The sequence below is a fragment of the Hemitrygon akajei genome, chromosome 6 (genome assembly GCF_048418815.1).
Source record: "Hemitrygon akajei chromosome 6, sHemAka1.3, whole genome shotgun sequence".
Lineage (NCBI taxonomy): Eukaryota > Metazoa > Chordata > Chondrichthyes > Myliobatiformes > Dasyatidae > Hemitrygon > Hemitrygon akajei.
In genome coordinates this window covers 167,178,095-167,200,147 of record NC_133129.1, presented here as the reverse complement: position 1 = coordinate 167,200,147, position 22,053 = coordinate 167,178,095, and the positions used below count along the sequence as shown (strand labels likewise).

At 46.2% G+C, this 22,053-nt stretch overlaps 1 protein-coding gene across 2 annotated transcripts in view; it reads left to right on the top strand.

Moving 5' to 3' along the window:
* The window catches only part of luzp2 (leucine zipper protein 2), a 405,480-nt gene that overhangs the window by 365,528 nt on the left and 17,899 nt on the right, over nt 1-22,053 (top strand). For both annotated transcript variants that reach the window (XM_073049725.1, XM_073049724.1), the window contains one exon: nt 5,303-5,384. In XM_073049725.1, the coding sequence (XP_072905826.1) occupies nt 5,303-5,353 (51 nt within the window). In that variant the 3' untranslated portion in view covers nt 5,354-5,384. The remainder of the gene's footprint in view (nt 1-5,302; nt 5,385-22,053) is intronic.

Genomic DNA, 22,053 nt, shown 5'->3' with positions numbered 1-22,053 from the left:
TCCTAATCATATTATACATCTCCAGATGTTCATAAATTCTGCCTCTCAGGATCTTTTCCATCAACTTACCAACCATTGAGATTAGACTCACTGGTCTATAATTTCCTGGGCTATCTCTACTCCGTTTCTTAAATAAAGGAACAACATTCGTAACCTTCCAATCCTCTGGAACCTCTCCCGTCCCCATTGATGATGCAAAGATCATCACCAGAGGCTCACCAATCTCCTCCCTCACCTCCCACAGTAGCCTGGGATACTTCTCATTCGGTCCCGGCAATTTTTCCAACTTGATGCTTTCCAAAAGCTACAACATATCCTCTTTCTTAGTATCTACATGCTCAAGCTTTCAATCAAATAGATCTAAAAAAGATCTGCTCAGATGGACAGGTGCCATGGGTGAAGAGTTTAGATAGTAGACAGAATCTAGGGCAACCTACCTATTCAGTCAGACTAATAAATCACTTTCATCTGACAAAGAACAGTAAGTGGCCTGCATAGTAGAAATCTTGGGGACTGACTACTCTAACTCAATTACAGGATCTACCTAAGGCAACATGAAAATGACATACTGTTCAATAGGTTTTGATGATGTGATCGGCATGCTACTACTTTACATTTGTAAATATTGCACAGAGACATGTCTATTGCCTTAAAGCAATTAGCATAATATAGTAGCCCTAAATAATAGAATCAATGACTTAAATCTCCCTTGCAGGCAAAATTTTCATGTCCCCTCGTATATAGTCAACATAAAATGACAAGAAAATAAAATGGCTGGCTGTTTTTCTGCTTGACAGTCATATGAAATAGGAATGATAAAATGTAGGTTGAGTACAAAATGATGTTATGCAAAATCAGTAACACTTCGAGGTTTAGGAATGAGAATTGAACTATAAAATGGGGATGTTGCAATAAGACAACAGAGAGCCCACTGAAATTGACTCATAAATATGAGCATTGCTTCATCTTAGAGTGTGTCTGCATCGGTGTGTGTGTGTAGGGACAGAAAATCATCACGGATGCTGGGAAGTCATGCTCCGAGGCAATGAAATCACATTGAGAGCTGGGAGAAACAGCGCAAATGCAAATGCACCGTGCTGTGAAAAGAAATGTGAAATAGAAATATCATATGATGTAAAGGAATAATTGTAAATGGTGAAATTTGTAAAAATCAAAAACTGTAAACCAGAGAGATGTTTTGTAGATTGCTTCTTGTATGTGAGCTAGCTTAATGGAATTCTCAGCTTATAATGCAAATATTCCAAGTCAATGGCCTCCTCTACTGCCACAATAAGGCAGCACTAAAGTTGGGGAAGCAATACCTTATAAGTTAACACATTTCATGACACATGCCGGTGATAATAAATCTGATTCTGATTCTGGTATTTTGTCTGAGTAGCTTCCAACAGAAAGGAAATGTGTTTCAAGGTAGAGTTGATTTCTCTAACTTCTGATAGTTTCTCTACCCCTTCTTCCTTCTCTCTTTTCTCATTACCCATTCTGTCTCCCATCTTACCCATTCTCTTCTTATCATCTGCTTATCACCCCCTCCTCCTTCCTTTTCTCCCATGGCCCACTGACCTCTTCTATAGGCTTCCTTCTTCTTCTTCAGCATTTTACCTCTTCCAGCTTCTTACTTCCTGCCCCTCCCCTAGCCACTATCCTTGCCCCTCACCTGGTTTCACCTATCATCTTCAAACTTGTACTCTTTCCCTTCCATCCCCGCTCCTCTTCATCTTGTTTTGGCTTCTTCGCCCTTCCTTTCAAGTTCTGATGAAGCTCCTTGGCCTGAAAAGGCAAATGCTTACTGCTTTCCACAGTTGCTGCTTGATCTGCTTAGTTCTTGCAGCCCATCGCAGGACACTTTGCTCCCACATGACTGCACGACCAAACCTGCAAGTAGTCACATTTTCAGGTTTGCCACTGACATGACAGTAGTGGGGTTCATCACCAACAACAATGAGACTGTTTGCAGAGTGCACATGGAAGAGCTCAAGGCCTGGTGTCAGACAAAGAACCTTGTCCTCAGAATTCAGGAGAATTCTGAATTCACACCCTTCTTTACATCGACGGCACAGCGGTGGAATTTATGAACAGTTTCAAACCCCTGGGAATGCACATCTCACACAACCTCACATGGTCCCAGAACACATTCTGCACATTCAGGAAGGCTCACCAGTGTTTCTATTTTCTGAAGAGGATTAAGAGAACTGGATCACGTTATTCTACAGGTGAACATTAGAGAGCACCTTTACAAGCTGCATCATTGCATGGTACGAAAACTGCATTGTGACAGGAAAGCTCTACAATGGGTAGTTAGTACTGTCCAATGCATCAACACCAGCCTATAGACCAACAAGAACACATATACAGAAAAGTGCTGGAGAAGGGCGAGTAACATCATAAAGGACCCACCCACCCTGTGCATGGAGCATCAGTCTCACTGTGTCAGATCCGGAGTAACAATTATTTTGTTCTCCTTTACACTTGTGCTCTGGAAATGGCATTAAACAATTTTGGGTCTTGAATCTGGTATGTTGCTCTGGATGTCCAGCATTTTGCAGAATCTCTTGTGTTTAAAATGCTCTAAATCTTTTCCAGTAGGTGTCACACAGTCCCAGACAAGGAAATTGAAGGCTCCCTCTATTATCTTCAGTAATTACTTGGATTAAAATTACTTTCATTGGATTGGAAGTGACTTGGAAAGAATGGGACCAGGAAGGAAGGAGTGGGATACAATCCCAAGCAAAGACATTGGAAGGGGTGTCTGGATGCAGAGAAACGACGATAATCCTGGCCACTCTGGCTGGCATTGGATTCATATCTACACTATTTAAAACATGCCTTTATTTTGAAATCTGTGATCTACAGCAATTATTGTAAGGTGGCCCATCAGTTTCAGATTTCCGTTACAATACACATGGTTCTTTTTCTCTTACACTTGAGAAAAATGGGCAACGAAAGAGTTACCGGAGCACAGTGCAGGAAATGGATGCTGCTCAGCAAATTCTGAGATATAATGTTTCCACTCTGATCTTTTCTGAAATAAAATGCTAATCAGTTGTAAATATTTAAAGTCTAGTTATAAAGCATATGTGCATAAAACATTACCTCATCAATAAACTGAAAGAACTTTTATCACCTTTCATATCATCAGTTTGTTACAACCAGGTCACAGCCGATGAGTTACTTTTAAGGTGCAGAAATTGTTGGCATGTCGCGTCCAATCTATTGTATGTATAACAAAGTCCCATAAGCAGTCTTTGGATAAATGATGAAATAATTGTTTAATGATGATAGTTGAGTAATCAACGTTGTCCAGGACATCAAGAAACCACACTACTCTATTTCAAACAGTGCTGAAGGATATTTTGCGTCCATTTGAGAAGGCAAGCAGTTTTTCAGCAGATCAGTGAAACTGAAATACAACCTGCCAACAGTGCAAAATAACTTCAATATTCTATTATTGTGCTGTCTTAATTTACATAGGAGCTGTAGATTTCCACTTGGGCCCAAGCACGCAATTTTCTCATGCAGTGTTCTATACTAAGCTTTGTATATTATATTTGGAGAAGATGATGAAGTTTATCACAACCTCATATGGAAAAATCAAATTAGACATTGACGTAATCATGAAGAAGGTATACCACTGGCTCCACTTCTTTAGAGTATGATCTTTAGAGGAGATCTGGTATGTCGCCAAAGACTCTTACAAATTTCTATAACTGTATGATGGGAGAACGTTCTGACTGATCGCATCGCGTCCTGGTGTGGAGGGTCTATTGTCCAGAATTGTAAAAGGCTGCCAAGGGTTGTAGACACAGCCAGCTTCATCATGCACACAACCCTTTCCACTATTGAGAACATCTTCAAGGAATAGTGTCTCAAGTAGGCAGTATTCATCACTAAGAAGACTTAGATATCCAGAATATGCCCTCTTCTCATTACTACCATCAAGGAGAGGTACAGAGACCTGAAGGTGATTCAGAAACAGCTTCATCGACTCCACTATCAGATGTCTGAATGATCCATGAACCCTTGAAACACAACCTCATTATTCCATTTTTTGCACTATTTATTTTTTTATAATTTGTAGTAATTGTTTGTCTGTGCACTGTAATGCTGCACCAAACAACAAACTTAATGTCAAATAGGTCACTGATAATAAATCTGATTCTGATATATCTAGGTCATCAATCAGTCCAGCTTCCAATCAATATTCACATCAAATAAAACTATTTAAAGAAAATCAGTTTGGGTATAAAGGGTACCTTAACTCACCAATTCAGAAAAAGAAAATAAGGATTCCATTGGTATATGTCAAATTGTTTTTCACATAAGATTTCCATGTTTTTTACTTCACTCTTTGACTAGATGAGAGAAAATATGATCGTGTTTGCTGGAATCAAAGAAGGTCAAGAAGAGATTTTGACTAAGATCTGTGAAAACTGATTTATAGAGCACAGATGGGGATGGAGATAGGGAACTGAGCAATGGCAGGGGCACCACTTTCTGTAATGCATTGGCGACTGTTTTCCCGCACTGCTTTCCGTCATCTCCAGAGTGCTGTTTGTGTGAAGTTTGCATGTTCTTAATGTGACCATTTTCCTCCAACAATTTCAAATCGTGCAGGTTGATAGGCAATCTGGCCATTGAAATTTCCCTGGTGTACGGATATTGGTGGAATCGGGGGTAGTTGTTGTGAATGTCGGGAGAGTAGATTACAGGAAAAGGCTGCGGAAAGTGGGATTGGTCTGTGAGCTGGATTAGTCTCGAGCTAAAATGACTTCTCTCATGTTGTAAGTAAATATTTTGTGATATTGGATGTACATGCATTTTCACTGTTGCAGGTAAATGGTAAAGCAATTATATTGAAAGAGTATGGATACATAAGTTGAGAGGACGTGATATAAATCTGAAGCTGCTCTCAAGAAAATAAAACTGAAACAAGCTAACATTCATATGGTTTTAATGTTGTAATGAAGGTACCTTGTTGCATTTTAATAAGCAGTGTCTCATGATGTGGATTGAAGTGGTAAGCTAAAAAAGTTACTAGCACTTAAAATAGAGAGCACAGCTGTTAATATTATTTGCAAGCTAAAACTGAGGTGGAAGATCTGTCAGAATCTTGTGCAAAAGTGGAGCGAACTTGGCCATTTCCTGTAGATGAATATGTTGCAAATTGTAGTAAATTTCTCATCTTCTCTTTTGTGTCATGTGTTCTGTAAGGGAACAATATTTTTATTTATATGTTTGTTGGACATGTTATTCATTACTTTTATGTGCATATATCTCTCTACAGGCTGGCAAGAATTGTTCTACAAATCAAGACAATAACCCTCCTACTGAATAGGAAAACATCTGAAATGTGTTCATCTCTAAAGGTATAATTTGTCACAACTCAAGCAGAAAGCAAAGCTCCAGAAAAACAGCAATGACTTTGAAGAATTGATTGCTCTTTCTGCTGAGTGTTGAGAGTTGGCAATGTGGTGGTAAATGACTTTGTGAATGAAAATACCTGCTTTTTGGTAAACATTACAGATGTTTACATTTGGTTGCCCACAGATTTGATTAACTAAACTTTCTCTGTCCTCTTTTCCAATTCTAATAATGTTACACGGACGTGGCAGTGGAACGAGCCAAGTGCTGAACACGGGCGCGGAGGCCGAGTCAGGAGGCTTTGCCGTCGTAGTGAGTGTGGGAAGGGTTCCAAGGGAGTCTTTGCCCAGAGTCTTGGTTCTAGTAGATAACTCGGGAACGAGGTTAGACTTAGAACTGATAGTCATCAGTCCCATGGTTACTCGTACATGAGTTGACCAATGAACTGGCACCTTCTAGCTGTGGTTACAGGGATTCTTATACTGCACTAGTTGATAGAATGCAAGTGTTTGTAGTTACTGGAACCAGGGAATGATTGGGAACTAAATGAGATGGTTAAGGCCCAATTCCTGAGGAAGATAGCCAAGTGCCAGAAGGGACCATGACAGTAGACCCCCCCCACCCCACCCCACCCCAATGGGAGCCTTCCAGCAATCCTCCAGGCCTGTCCTGGTGGTCCCGATGAAAGTCCTGGATGAGGGAAGGGTCTAGGATGAAGGAGCCAGGGATCCAGGAATGCTCTTCAGGGCGGTACCTTTCCCAATCCACCGGGTATTGGAGACCCCTGCCCCGACGGCGCACATCTAGTAGTTGTCGGACGGTGTATGCCGGATGGTTGTCGATGAGCCGGGCAAGTGGGGGAGTCTCAGCTGGGGGGGGCACAAGGAGCTGATGGAAACTGGCTTTAACTGAGACAAATGAAAAGTTGGGTGGATGCACATGGACTTTGGCAGCTTTAGGCGGACCACTGTGGGATTGATAACCCTTTCAATCTTGAATGGTCCCAGGAAACGAGGGGTGAGTTTCCTCTGTTCATTGTTGAGCAGGATGTCCCTGGAGGAAAGCCACACCACCTGCCCCAGTTGGTCTCCAGCGCCAGAGTCCAATGTCAGTCGGCTGTCTTTTTATTCCGATTTGTTGATCTGAGTAGGGCCGTGTGTGTTTCCTCCCAAACCTAATGGCACCGATCAATATGGTCCCGAACCAACAGTACCGCAATCTCCTCTTCCTGCGCAGGGAACAGCAGGGGTTGGTACCCAAGGGAGCACTCGAACGGAGACCTCCCAATGGCAGAGCTCACCAGGGAGTTGTGGGTGTACTCAACCCACGGGAGACGGTCGCTCTAGGTCGACGGGTTGTTTGCCGTTACACAGCGTAACGTCGCCTCCAGGTCTTGGTTGACCCGTTCCGTCTGCCCGTTCGTCTGTGGGTGGAAGCCGGATGACAGGCTGACCGCTGCACCTAAGACTTAACAGAAGGCCTTCCGTACCTGCGAGATGAACTGGGGACCTCGATCGAAGATGATGTCCACGGGGATTCTGTGGAGGCAGAAGACGTGGCAGACGAGAAGATCTGTGGTTTCTTGAGAGGAGGGGAGTTTAGGGAGGGCCACAAAGTGCACCACCTTGGAGAATCGGTCTACCACGGTGAGGACAGTGGTGTTTCCGCAGGAGTGGGGTAGACCGGTGATGAAGTCTAGGGTGAGGTGTGACCAGGGACGACCCGAGGATGAAGTAGACCCGCAGGTGGTCGATGAGAGACCTTTCCCCGGGCACAGATGGAACAAGCTGAAACATAAGAGCGGGTGTTCCCCTCCATGGACGGCCACCAGAAGTACTTCCTCAGGAGAGCCAGGGTCCGATCACTCCCGGGGTGGCAGGCGAACCGGGATGTATGTCCCCATTGGGGAACCTGAGGCCTGACGGAGATGGGCAGGTACAGGCGATCGCCGGGTCCTTTGCCAGGGTCGGGGTCGTCCCGCTGGGCTTCCTTTACTTTAGCCTCGATCTCCCAAGAGAGGGTGGCCACCAGGCACGATGGTGGGGGGATCATCTCGGGACTGGAGGTGTCATCCTTGGAATCATGCTGGCGGGATAGCGCTTCCGGCTTCCCGTTCTTGGATCCTGGTTGGTACGTGAGGGTGAACTGGAACCGTCTAAAAAACGATGCCCAACGGGCCTGGCGCGAGTTCAATCATTTGACGGTCTGAATATACCCCAGGTACTTATGATCCGTCCATACCAAAAACGGGTGTTCTGCTCCCTCCAACCAGTGCCTCCATTCTTCCAATGCTAGTTTGACTGCCAGTAGTTCCCGATTGCCCACATCGTAATTCCGCTTGGCGGGGGACAGTCAGCGAGAGTAGAAGGCGCAGGGGTGAAGCTTCTCATCCCAACTTGCCCGTTGGGATAGGACCACTCCCACCCCGGAGTCAGAGGTGTCCACCTCCATGATGAATTGACGGGATGGGTCCAGATGGACCAGGATGGGAGCGGTGGTGAAATGCCTCTTCAGGTCGGTGAATGCTGAGTCCGCTTCGGAGTCCCAGCAAAACGGGGTGGTAGACGAGGTAAGCCAGGTAAGGGGGGCCACCACTCGACTGTAGTCCTTGATGAATCTGCGGTAGAAGTTTGCAAACCCCAGGAATCGTTGAAGTTTTTGCGTGTCGTGGGTCTAGACCATTCCTCCACTGCCCGGATCTTCTCAGAGTCTGCTTTTACCTGCCCGTTTTCAATGGTATCGCCTGGGAAACTGACCGGTCAGATGTGGAACTCGCATTTTTCCACCTTCCACTGGTTTTCCCACAGTTGCTGGAGGACTTGACGGACATGGTGTACATGTTCTTGGGGGCTGCGAGAAAATATAAGGATATCGTCAAGGTACACAAATACAACTCGATTGATAAAGTCCCTCAGTACGTCATTGATCAGGGTTTGGAAAACGGTGGGAGCATTGGTGAGGCCAAACGGCATGACCAAATATTCAAAGTGGCCCAGAGATGTATTGAAGGCTGTCTTCCACTCATCCCCCTCCCTCACCCTGACTAAATGGTAAGCATTGCAAAGGTCCAGCTTTGAGAAAATGGTGGCTCCATGAAGTGGTTCAAATGCTGAACGAATGAGGGGTAGCGGGTACTTGTTCTTAACTGTTATATTATTTAGGCCTCGGTAGTCAATACAAGGGCGAAGCGTCCCGTCCTTCTTTTCTACAAAGAAGAAACTGGCACCTACTGGGGAAGATAAAGGCCTGATCATGCCCGCCACGATGGACTCGCTGATGTATCTTTCCATGGCTTCTCTCTCTGGTCGGGATAGGTTAAAAAGGCGACTGGTGGGTAGCGGGGCCCCGGGGAGAAGCTCGATTGCACAATCGTATGGGCAGTGCGGGGGCAGGGAAAGGGCCCGCTGTTCACTGAACACCTGTCCCAAGTCATGGTACTCTTTGGGGATGCGGGACAAGTCAAGGGGTTCCAAAACAGGTGGGGTCACGGTAGCTTCTCTGGGAGATAGGGCCGACCGCAGACAGTTGGTATGGCAAGACGGGCTCCATTCGGCTATCCTCCCGGTAGACCAGTCAATATGGGGATTCTGTTGGGTCAGCCATGGGTACCCTAGAACTACCGGGGCTTGAGGTGACTGAATGAGACTGAATCATACCTCCTCCCGATGGTTGCCGGATAGGATCAAGGTAGGGGTGGCGTACAGTGGGTCACCTGAACCAGCAGTTTTCTGTCCAGGACCTGGGCCTCCAGAGGATGGTTCGCTATTCGCGAGGTATTCCGGCCTGGGTGACTATCTTTTCATCCAGCAGATTGCCCTCAGCACCGGAATCCACTGAAGCGGATAGGGACAGGGACCGTTGTTGGTAATTCACGGTTGCCGGGATCTGCATCCGAGTCTGGGGTGCTGAAGGGAGTATCATTCGGCTCACCAGAGCTCCCTTTCTCACTGGTGAGCCCTCCCTTTTGGCCACTGAGGGCAGGTATCCCGGAAATGTCCTGGATGGCCGCAATACTAACAATCCCCAGCTTTCCACCTCCGAGTTCATTCGGCCGGGGAGAGCTGGTTCCATCCCAGCTGCATTGGTTCCTCCCCCAGGGGGGTGGAGACGGTGGTAGCAGGAGCCACACGGGGAGTGGCTGGGGAAGGGGACCTGGCTGAGGCTGGTAAGGTGGACTGGGGACTTCCTCGAGGAGCAGGGCAACTGGTTTTCTCTCTTTGACGCTCCCGAAGTCAATAATCTAATTGAATGGCTAGCGAGATCAGAGAGTCCAGACAGTCCATGTCATCTCTCGCGGCCAACTCATCCTTTATCTAGTCCAAGAGGTCCTGTCGAAACACCTCTCGTAGGGCCTTGTCATTCCACCCGGAGTCTGCGGCTAATGTCCGAAACTCAATGGAGTACCTGGCCACACTTCGCAAAGCCTGACGAAGAGTGAGCAGCCATTTCACGATGTCCTTACCACAAATGGATTGTTCGAAGACGTTCCTCATTTCCGTGACAAAGGAGGGGTACAAGGAACAAACTTCTGGACGGTTATCCGATATCGCGGTTGCCCAAGCCAAGGCATCCCCTCGTAGCAGCCCCATGATGTACGCAGTCTTCGATTTATCGGAAGTGTAGGTGTGTGACTGCAGCTGAAAGACTAGGGAGAATTGTAACAGGAAGGCCCGGCACCTACCTAGGTCCTCGGCGTAGGGTTCAGGCTCGAGTACATACGGCTCGTGAGGGGATGGTGTTGCTGGTTCCGAGGGCGAAGCCATCCTGAGCAGTGCGGTTTGGGTAGCCGGGGATGGGGAAACAGAAGCGGAGACCTGGTCCACTTGCCCACTGAACCTTCTGCACATTCGTGGTTAGTGTCCAAAGGTTTTCCGCGATCTCCTGAAGTAGTTGGTCGTGGGTGCCCAATAGGTAGCCCTGGCTGGCCAGGGCCTGTTGTACAGGATCCATGTCCGCTGGGTTCATCGTGGCCAGTTCGTTCTGTTGCACGGACGTAGCAGTGGAACGAACCCAAGTGCTGAACACGGGCGCAGAGGCCGTGTCAGGAGGCATTGCTGTCGTAGCGAGTGTGGGAAGGGTTCCAAGGGAGTCTTTGCCCAGAGTCTTGGTTCTAGTAGATAACTCAGGAAAGAGGTTAGACTTAGAACTGATAGTCATCAGTTCCATGGTTATTCACACACGAGTTGACCAACAAACTGGCACCTTCTAGTTGTGGTCACAGGATTCTTATACTGCACTGGTTGATGGAATGCAGGTGTTTGTACTTATTGGAACCAGGGAATGATTGGGAACTAAACGAGGTGGTTAGGGCCCAATTCCTGAGGAAGATAGCCAGGTGCCAGAAGGGACCATGACAAATAAGGCTATGTGACCTGAAATCTTAGAACATAGAACAGTACAGCACATTACAGGCCCTTCAGCCCACAATGTTGTGCCGACCCTCAAACCCTGCCTCCCATATAACCCCCCACCTTAAATTCCTCCATATACCTGTCTAGTAGTCTCTTAAACTTCACTAGTGTATCTGCCTCCACCACTGACTCAGGCAGTGCATTCCACACACCAACCACTCTCTGAGTGAAAAACCTTCCTCTAATATCCCCCTTAAACTTCCCTCCCCTTACCTTAAAGCCATGTCCTCTTGTACTGAGCAGTGGTGCCCTGGGGAAGAGGCACTGGCTGTCCACTCTGTCTATTCCTCTTAATATTTTGTACACCTCTATCATGTCTCCTCTCACCCTCCTTCTCTCCAAAGAGTAAAGCCCTAGCTCCCTTAATCTCTGATCATAATCCATACTCTCTAAACCAGGCAGCATCCTGGTAAATCTCCTCTGTACCCTTTCCAATGCTTCCACATCCTTCCTATAGTGAGGCAACCAGAACTAGACACAGTACTCCAAGTGCGGCCTAACTAGAGTTTTGTAAAGCTGCATCATTACATCGCGACTCTTAAACTCTATCCCTCGACTTATGAAAGCTAACACTCCATAAGCTTTCTTAGCTACATTTTTAACTTTATTTCTCTTTCTCGGAATTGCTGTTTCCAGCATATTTTTAATTTCAGTTTTCTCACATTCTCCAAGAACTTTAATTTTATTGCATTATTATATGCTTCACAAAACATTTAAACTGTTTGAAGCTGGCAAATGAAAGATCACAAACTATCCTTTTCAGGTTGATATTTTGTGTTCTGCTAAATAATGATCCCAAGGTCGCAAACATTGCAAAATCCATTTTGTGCATCCTGAATTTTCTCCAAAATATATGATTGTGATTTTCCAATAATCAGATATTCAGCAGGATGAGGAGGTACAATATTTTGGAAAAGGTGCAGGTACTTCATAGTGGAATCAATAAACAACTGTGTGCTTTATACTGCTACTCGGCATCAACAACTGCATTAAGTGCTTTTGTGAAGAAAGAATTATTTTTCTCTATTTGATCGATATGAAAATTACTAGATATACTATTTATATTTCCAGTGTAACGCTCACGCAATCGGCTGGTGTATGTCTAGGGGAAAATTCGTCCACCAGCCAAACCCCGACTCCCGTATATGTGTATGTTGTGAACTGCACACTGGTACAAACTTGCACACGCAATATCAAACCGCACACCATGTACGTTTACAGAATACACTTTATAAATCTTACTAGAACTAAGTGATTAATAGCGATACAATATATATGAAAGAAAAGAAAGGAAAGAAAAGGTGCCAGAACTTATCAGGGTTCAGTCAATTAGTGCACAATCGTTGGAGCTCAACCATCGAAGTCTTCGGTCCACTATTCGATCTTCTCCGACCTCCACGACCCACGCGCCTGAGACCACCCTCAGTGATCGACCAGCAGCGCCTCCAGCACTGTCCAGCTTCCTCGTGATCTCCTCTCCAACTCCCCAAAAACCCGTAAAACCACAGCTCACAGACCCACAAGAAAGAATAACATCTATCCCAATTGGTTAACAAATGAATACAATTCCAATTATCAGTTATCATAACCCAAACAAGCTGCGAGAGACAGCACTCACTCTCCGGTTAGCGTAACCAAGAAGCATTTTTACTTTTAACAAAGAAGCCATTTTGATTAACATACGCAGTAACATAAGAAAACTTCACATTCTCCCCCCACCAACAAAAGCAATGCCCTCATGACATTAACAGAGTTCTCCAATGCTTCTTGCAAAACACAAAACCCAACCCAGGTGCAGAAAGCAGTGACATAACTTCCCAGGGTGGTAGAGATCACACTCGGTTCTCCCGGCGCTGCATATGTCAATCGCTCCGGGTGGTGCCTACTTCTCTAAGACCTCCGTACCTCCTCTGCCGACCCTTCTGCCTCCGACTCTACAGGGAACACCCCAGGTCTTCCTGTTGGACCTTCACCCTCTCCCTCACTGGGATCCCTCTTCACCTGAGAGCCCTCTGTCTTGTGTTTGGGTTCCACCTTCTCTCCCCCCAATGCCGGCTGTATCTCAGTCTGCCCCTCAACACCCTCCCTCCTCTCACCTAGCTCAGTGGGGGAAGGCCCAGGAGCCTTTTCTTCCGGTACTGGGGAATTAGCGAACGGAAACAGGTGCCACACATCTGAATTGTCATCTTCCGAAGCTGTATCCCTTTCCGGGATGAGGACCGGTCCAGTCTCTTCCACAGCAGGCTCTTTACTCGCCCCGCGCCCTCACAGAGTCCTTGTACTAGGCATAACCTGCCACTTGGGCTCTTGATCCACCTGCACTGCTTGACTCGGGGCAACAGGTGATTCCGATGGAGTACCTTGACAGGCCCCTTCCCATCCTCTGGTCTCACCCGGTGAACAGGTAGATTCGGCATCTGGCTCTCTACCACATAGGGGGTGGCCGCCCAGTGAACCACCAACTTGTGCTTACCAGGTAGTCCTAAATTCCGTACAAGAACCCGGTCTCCCGGCGATAGTTGGGCGAACTTCACTTTCTGATCATATCTCCTCTCATTCCTCTGATTCTGCTTGGTGGCCGCCGCCTCGGCCAACTCGTATGCCCTTTTCAACTCTGTCCTCATATCAGGCACATACTTCAGATATGGCTTCGAAGGTAATTCACCCGCCTCAGTCCCAAAACACAAGTCAATGGGCAATCTCGCTTCCCACCCGAACATCAGATAATAAAGCCAGTACCCTGTAGCGTCATTGCGAGTACAGTTGTAACAGTGAACCAAATGCCCGATGTGCTGACTCCACTTACTTTTCTGACCAATCTCCAGAGTCCCGAGCATATCCAACAGTGTCCGGTTAAACCTCTCGGGCTGAGGATCACGCTGCGGGTGTTAAGGTGTGGTCCTGGATTTCTCAACCCCAGGCATACCCAGTAATTCATGAATAAGCCGGCTCTCAAAGTCCTGTCCCTGATCACAATGGATCTGCCTGGGTAGGCCATAATGAACAAAGTACTTCTCCCATAACACCTTCGCCACAGGCCAGTGTGTCTTCGACCCTTGAGACGGTATACTGGTCAAGGACAGTGCACCGATTCAAAGTCCGATAGTCCACACACATGTGTATCCTTCTGTTCTTCTTCCGGGTCGCTACTATTGGGGATGCATAGGGGCTTCAGGACTCAGTGATGATTCCAGCTTCCTTCAACTTGCACAAGTGCTGCCGCACACCTTCCATATCTGCAGGGGCCAATCGCCATGACCTCTCTCTGAACGGGGTGTCCTCAGTCACACGGATGGTATGGAAAGTGCTCTTGGAGCAGCCCACGTCAAACTCATCTGAGGATCCCCATCACTAGTGCCACCTCCCGTGGCCGTATCACTTTACGCTCGCCTGCGTGCACCACACCGTCCCTCATTTGCACTCAGGATCCAGGCCTTGGAGGTCACCCACTTCTTCGAACACTGCTCAAAACACTGGGTGTACCAAGAGGGTCTCCAGAAAGTTCTCCCCCGCCTTCTCCTTACAGGCTCCCAGGAGCCGTCGCACAAGGGGGGAGTTAGACCCCACCAGAAGGGCAGTGCCACCTGTTTCCACCGGGTCCGGCCAAACCAACACCAATGTCTCAATAGCTTCAGACACTCCCACATCGCCCTCCAAGAATTCCAGTCCTGCTGCCAGGTACCAATCATATGGGTAGTCCCCCTCACTCACACCCCAAATCTCCAGTGCATTAAACGGGGTTACTGGCAAGTGCTTTAGATATTGGTTGTAGGACGACCGGTACAATAAGGTAACCTGCGATCCTGTGTCGAGGATGGTTTTGCATAAACTCCCCCTATCCGTAGACACACACTGGAATGGGGGTCCCAACAGCCCAGCCGGAATAAAGGCTTGGGCTTTCGGTGGTCCCCTGGTTGATTTCTGGGAGCGTGTTCCTCCAGAGACTCCAGTCCGTTCCCTCACTTAGTCTCTCCTAAGTTTCCCGACACCTCTCCCTTCTTAGTCACCCGAGGGCTTGCCCTCTGCCGGACGCCTTGTCTCTCACAATCCCACTGAAAGTGTCCCTCTTCCCCACAGCTGTAGCACACCCTTGGCCGCTCACATTCCCGCCGGAAATGCCCTTCTTACCCACAGTTTTAGGACATGCTACCCACTACCCCTTCTCTCCCAAGACGCCCACCACTCCCAGCCCACTGAGCGGGTCGTTCTCCCAAGGGGGTACTCTCCCTGTCCATCCCCTCAAATGGGGTGGGGGATCCCTACTCCCCTGGGACCCCTTGGGTTTCTCAGTCCTCAACCCGGCCACCACTTTCTGTACCACTGAGGATTGCTCCCGGTGGCCCGAGCTCCTTTTTCGGCCCAAAGAACATAGAACCATAGAACACCACAGCACAGTACAGGGCCTTCAGCCCTCCATGTTGTGCCGACCCATATAATCCTTAAAAAGAAGTACTAAACCCACACTACCCCATAATCCTCCATTTTTCTTTCATCCATGCGCCTGTCCAAGAGGCTCTTAAATACCCCTAATGTTTTAGCCTCCACCACCATCCCTGACAAGTCATTCCAGGCACTCACAACCCTCTGTGTAAAAAACCTACCCCGATGTCTCCCCTAAACTTCCCTCCCTTAATTTTGTACATATGCCCTCTGGTGTTTGCTATTGGTGCCCTGGGAAACAGGTACTGACTATCCACCCTATCTATGCCTCTCATAATCTTGTAGACCTCTATCAAGTCCCCTCTCATTCTTCTACGCTCCAAAGAGAAAAGTACCAGCTCTGCTAACCTTGCTTCATATGACTTGTTCTCCAAACCAGGCAACATCCTGGTAAATCTCCTCTGCACCCTCTCCATAGCTTCCACATCCTTCCTATAATGAGGTGACCAAAATTGAACACAATAAGTGTGGTCTCACCAGAGATTTGTAGAGTTGCAACATGACCTCTCTACTCTTGAACTCAATCCCCCGTTAATGAAGCCTAGCATCCCACAGGCCTTCTTAACTACTCTATCAACCTGTGCAGCGACCTTGAGGGATGTATGGATTTGAACCTCAAGATCCCTTTGTTCATCCACACTCTTAAGTAACTGACCATTAATCCTGTACTCAGTCTTCTGGTTTGTCCTTCCAAAATGCATCACCTCACATTTGTCCAGATTGAACTCTATCTGCCATTTTTCTGACCAAATCTGCAGCCTGTCTATATCCTCTTGTAACCTTCAACAACCTCCAGCTTCATCCACAACTCCTCCAATCTCCGTGTCATTCGCAAACTTACTCACCCATCCTTCTGCCTCTACATCCAGGTCATTTATAAAAATCACAAATAGCAGGGGTCCCAGGACACATCACTGCAGCACTCCACTAGTCACTGACCTCCAGGTAGAATACTTTCCTTCCACAACTGCCCTCTGCTTTCATCCTTTAAACCAATTTTTTATTCAAACAGCCTAGGTTCCACTTATCCCATGCCTCATGACTTTCTGGATGAGTCTCTCGTGAGGGACCTTGTCAAATGCTTTGCTAAAGTCCATGTAGACCACATCCACTGCCCTACCCTCATCAATTTCTTTTGTTACCTCTTCAAAAAACTCAATCAGGCTCGTGAAGCATGATCTTCCCTTCACAAAGCCATGTTGACTATCCATGAGTAGACTGTACTTCTCCAAATGCCCAACGTGCTCTCTTCCTCCTGCACCTCTCTAATCAGCTGCCCGAATGATGGAGGGGGGCTCTTTTTATAGGACTGCCGGAGACTCCACGCCACCTTGTCCTCCTCCAGGGAACCACTAAATATCTGTTTCATCCTCACTCTTGCTACTTCGTACACCTTCACTACCCCCCGGCGTTGCAATCCAGTAAGCATTCTCTCCAGCCGAAAAATGTATTCTGAGAGCTTTTCCCCCCTCCCTTGCTCCATGTGTGAAACTCCACTGAAAGCAGCCAGGGATCCCCTGACATCCGAAATGCTCCCTCCAAAGCTTCTAAATACTCCACCAATGAAGCTGAGGGCTGTTCAACTTGCAGCTCCTGGACTACTCTGACCACACCCCTCAAACTTCCCATGAATTGCTGTCTCTTTTTCTCATCTGAGCCTGGCCAAGCCTCTACCAACAGGGACGTGTTTTCAATCCAGGTATCATAGCCAACCTCCCCGTCCGGAGTAGGCGTGGCTCCTGAGAAAACCCCCCCATCTTTGACCATGGCCTCTCGGCCACTCCCACCAGGGAGTTAAGGGCGGCTGCCAGCTCGGAGGCCTTCCCTCTAGCTGGGGGCGGGGCCTGGTGAAGCTTTTCCACTCTGACCCCCCCCCCCTTACTGGTTACTGGCACCTCCCCTGTGGTCACATCTAGCTCCTCCTCCGGTGTCTCCTCACCTTCGTCCTCCGGGAGGGGGTGGAGGCCCCACGGTCCCGCCTCCCCAGGACACTGACTGTCGCTGGCAGTTCCAATGTCATGGCATCAGCACTCGTACGAACCAACACCTAGCTAGCCTCCACCTTTTTACCGCACCTTCTAGCCACCCGCTCTATCTGCCCCATACCTTTGAACAAGCTCAACCCCCACACTAACACACCTTACGAAATGCAGAAAACCACCCCTCTTAACACACATGCATGATTCACCGGTACATCATCTAACTCACTCCAATTTACAATCTTATCTTGATCCATCTCCACACTACTGAACGTGCGCGATTTACCCAGCTTACTGAAAATTCAATCCCGGATGAGCCCCCACAAATGTAATGCTCACGCTATCAGCTGGTGTATGTCTAGGGGAAAATTCATCCACCCACCAAACCGCACCTCCCGTATACATGGATGCTGTGAAATGTACACTAATATAAACTCGCACACACAATATCAAACCTCACACCATTTGCAGAATACACTTTTACACTTTATATATCTTACTAGAACTAAGTGATTAATAGTGATACAATATGTATGAAAAAAAAGAAAAGGAAGAAGTGGCGCCAGAACTTATCAGGGTTCAGTCAATTAGTGCACAATCATTGGAGCTCAACCATTGAAGTCATCGGTCCACTATTAGATCTTCTCCAACCTCCACCACCCGCGCGCCTGAGACCACCCTTGGTGATCGACCAGCAGCGCCTCCAGCACTGTCCAGCTTCCTCGCGATCTCCTCTCCAACTCCCCAAAAACCCGTGAAACCACAGCTCACAGACCCACAAGAGAGAATAACATCTATCCCAATTGGTTAACAAATGAATACAATTCTCATTATCAGTAATCATAACCCAAACAAGCTGCAAGAGAAAGCACTCTCTCTCCAGTTACCATAACAAAGAAGCATCCCTACTTTTACTTAACGAAGAAGCCATTTTGATTAACATACGCAGTAACATGAGAAACCCTTTACACCAATTTTTCTTAAATATGAACCTGGAATGGGTAGCCACCTGGCAACTTAACTGCAAGCAATACTGAGTTTACTTTTCAATAAGAACTCACTCCGAGAGTTACTCCATGCAGCCACCTCCGTCTGTAACTTACCAATATATTTAATGACCACGAATCAACATTCTAAACATCTCCTTTTGTGTTATCTCAAGAAGATAAAAATGGATTATTTATCTCTTCTTGACTATATAATCTGTTCTGCATTCCCATTGTCTTTTCTCTGCAATATTCAAGTAGATAGTATTTATGCATCCAAATTCAATTAATCCATAGACTAGTACCTGAGGTGTTTTACATTTCATAAACCATTTATTAAAAATCAGCACAATTTAGTTTCCAGCAATATTGCTCTTCATTATTTTTGATTCTGTAGGAATCTCGAGCATTGTTAAATACTCAGTGAGTCTCACTAGAAACATCTGCAATAGTGAGACACACTGCTGATAAAAGCAAATCTTAACACATAGAGTACTGTGCAAAAGTCTTAGGCAGATATACATAGCTAGGGTGCCTAAGGCTTTTGCACAATGCTATGTTTGTCAATGTGCAGCTGAGAGTGAGTTTGTAATCCAGCAGGAGTGAAGGATGTTGGGACTGGCAAGAGGTGGAATGCCATGAAAGGGGTGTGGGACAGGTGACAGAGTAGGAATGCCAGGCGTAGGGGGTGTGGTGGCACATGTGCAAACACGCTCAGCCCTGAGGTGCCAGGTCATTTGATTAAAAACAATTCATTTATTATTCATTACAGAATGTCTCTCTGGCACTTCCGCTCTCTCCCCCCTCCCCCCCTCTCCCTTCCCCTTTTCCCAAGCATGAATCTCCTCTCTCCGTCCAATTCTTACTCTCAGTCCACAACAACAACCTGTATCAGAATCAGATTTATCATCACTCCCATATGTCTTGACTTTTTTTTTTCTTTTTTGCAGCAGCAGCAGCAGCAGTAGAATGCAATAAATAAAATACTACAATACTGTGCAAAGGTCTTAGGCACTCTATCTATATAAAAGTCCCTAAGACTTTTGCACAGTACTGTACTTCCAAAGGAAAAGGTGCCTGGTGGTAGCATCAAACTTTTAGCTACCCTCCTCAGGGAAATGGTTTATTTTATATTATTTATTCTCTGGTTACAGATGACACAGGAGAGCTCTCCCTTTAACTTTGTTCAGTAGTGCTCTTAACTGGTATGTCCAAGTTCGATTTCAAGTGTATTGTCATTCAACAGTATGCATGTACACTGCTAAACGAAACAACTTTCCCCTGGGACCACAAAGCAAAACACAGTACATATATCGCATGCAGCACATTGAATAATATTAACACAACAGTATTAACGGATAATAAAAAAAATTCTGTAGATGTACAAGCTGACATAAAGTGCATATGCAACGTATAGTTAAATCTCCAGCAATATAATGTTACCGGCTCTACCATAAATAAAGTGTACTGGGTGGTAGCGGAGGGTGTTCAGAAGCCTGACAGTTTGGGGGAAGAATCCATTTCAGAAGGTTGTTAAAAGTCTGTCACTTAGATATGGTTTGGAAAATTTCCTTACCTATGGGGTCATTACATGAATTTAAAAGTCATGGTCACCTTTACCAATTCCAAAGGCATTAAATACTGAATTACATTTTCCACAGATGTCATGAGCTATAGACTCTTATCTTTTGGTTTATCTGTGTCCCATAACATATTCAGTGATTTATGGCATTCCTAAAGCTCTATTTTGCTGCAGCAGTAATGCTTTGACTACAATACAGTATATATGTTCATTTTCTTTTTGTGTATCACTTACAATACAACATTGTCTTGCTTTCAATTAAGGGGAGCTGTTCTGTCTATATATCTTCATTGTGTAACAGAAGATAATCTGTTTCTTTTTCCTTTATCATCCCTCATATTGCTGAGCTGCACTGCTTTAAGAGATGGTCCTTTGCCAGATTTTCTCCTGTTATTTAATAAATCAAGCTCTCTAGATGATTTCCCCCTCCCCCCTGTAATTGAGATAAAATCAAAAGAAAGAATTTATGTTTTGGATTGGATCCTAACCATGCCTGTAGGTGCACCAGAAATCTGGGTCACAACCACTCCATGATTTCCAAGGGGTTTAGTTGATCAGTGCTCAATTGTTTACATTGTCAATAATCATAGAACATAGAACACAGAAAACCTACAGCACAATACAGGCCCTTTGGCCCACAAAGTTGTGCGAAACATGTCCCTACCTTAGAAATTACTGGCTTACCTATAGCCCTCTATTTTTACTAAGCTCCATGTACCTATCTAAAAGCCTCTTAAAAGACCCTATCGTATTCACCTCCACCACCATTGCCGGCAGCCCATTCCACGCACTCACCACTCTCTGAGTAAAAAATTACCCTTGACATCTCCTCTGTACCTATTCCCCAGCACCTTAAACCTGTGTCCTCTTGTGGCAATCATTTCAGCCCTGGGAAAAAGCCTCTGACTATCCACACAATCAATGCCTCTCATCATCTTATACACTTCTATCAGGTCACCTCTCATCCTCCATCACTCCAAGGAGAAAAGGCCGAGTTCACTCAACCTATTCTCATAAGGCATGCTCCCCAATCCAGGCAACATCCTCAAAAATCTCCTCTGCACCCTTTCTACAGCTTCCACATCCTTCCTGTAGTGAGGCGACCAGAACTGAGCATATCAATTTTCATATCAATCAAATAGAAACTGGAAAATAACTCTTTCTTCTCAAAATCACTTAATGCAGTTGTTGATGCCGAGAGAAAACAGCTCCAACAATCGTTTTCAGCCAATGCTATAGAAACATTCATTTGAAACCACAGCAAGTTTTCTAAGCCAATACACCATAGTTATCATACTCATCACCAATCTAATTTCTTTAGCAGTACAGTCAGTCCACAAACATTGCATCAACCACTTTCTATCTAATACACTGTGTCAGCCCATACCAAGCACACACACAAAATACCGGAAGAACTCAGCAGGCCAGGCAACATCAATAGAACAAAGTACAGTCACATGAGACACTTTGGCAGTCCATACCAACTAATTTTGACCACCTCTGCAAACATAACTTTGTCACTATTAACATACATGACCTTTAATTTTCCTCTCTTCCTGGCCTGGATACCAGATTCTATATTTTTTCTTTGCATTGTCCATAATGTACTTAGAACAGTGAGATAAAGACCACCCTTCTTTCGGCTTTCGGGGAACATCACCATTGGTCATGATTGGAATTTGGTCAGGAGCAATGACACACAACCATTAATTGAAATCTGTCCAACACATTTAGCCATGTGTGATGTTACAGGTGAACATTTATTTCTAGGTTCCTCTTTCCTTCAACGCTACTAAATTCCAGGCAATATTTTCACTTCGGGTGTTCCTGCTGTGAACTCTTCCACATCACTGAGACCCAACATATATCTGGCTTTGTTGAGCAACTCCGCTCTATCCGGAACAGGGAGGATTTCCTGGTGGCCAACCATTTTACTTCCACTCCACATTCATTGGTCTGTGTCCTCCTCTACTGCCACAAGAGAAAAACTCTCAGGTTGGAGGAGCAACATCTCATATTCCCTTTGTTCAGCTTCCAACCCAACAGCATGAACATTGATTTCTCCAGTAATTTCTCCCAGCTCCCCTTCTCTTCTTTGTAATTCCACATTCTGGCTCCTCACTGACCCCTTCACTACACCACATCCTCCCCCTGGCGTCCCTCCTCCTTCCCTTTCACCCATGGGGCACTGTTTTTTTACCACTGAGACTCCTGGTTTAAAGTACTTCATGTAGTAAACTGCAGGGACAATTTTACTCCAATAGTAATTGAGAGGC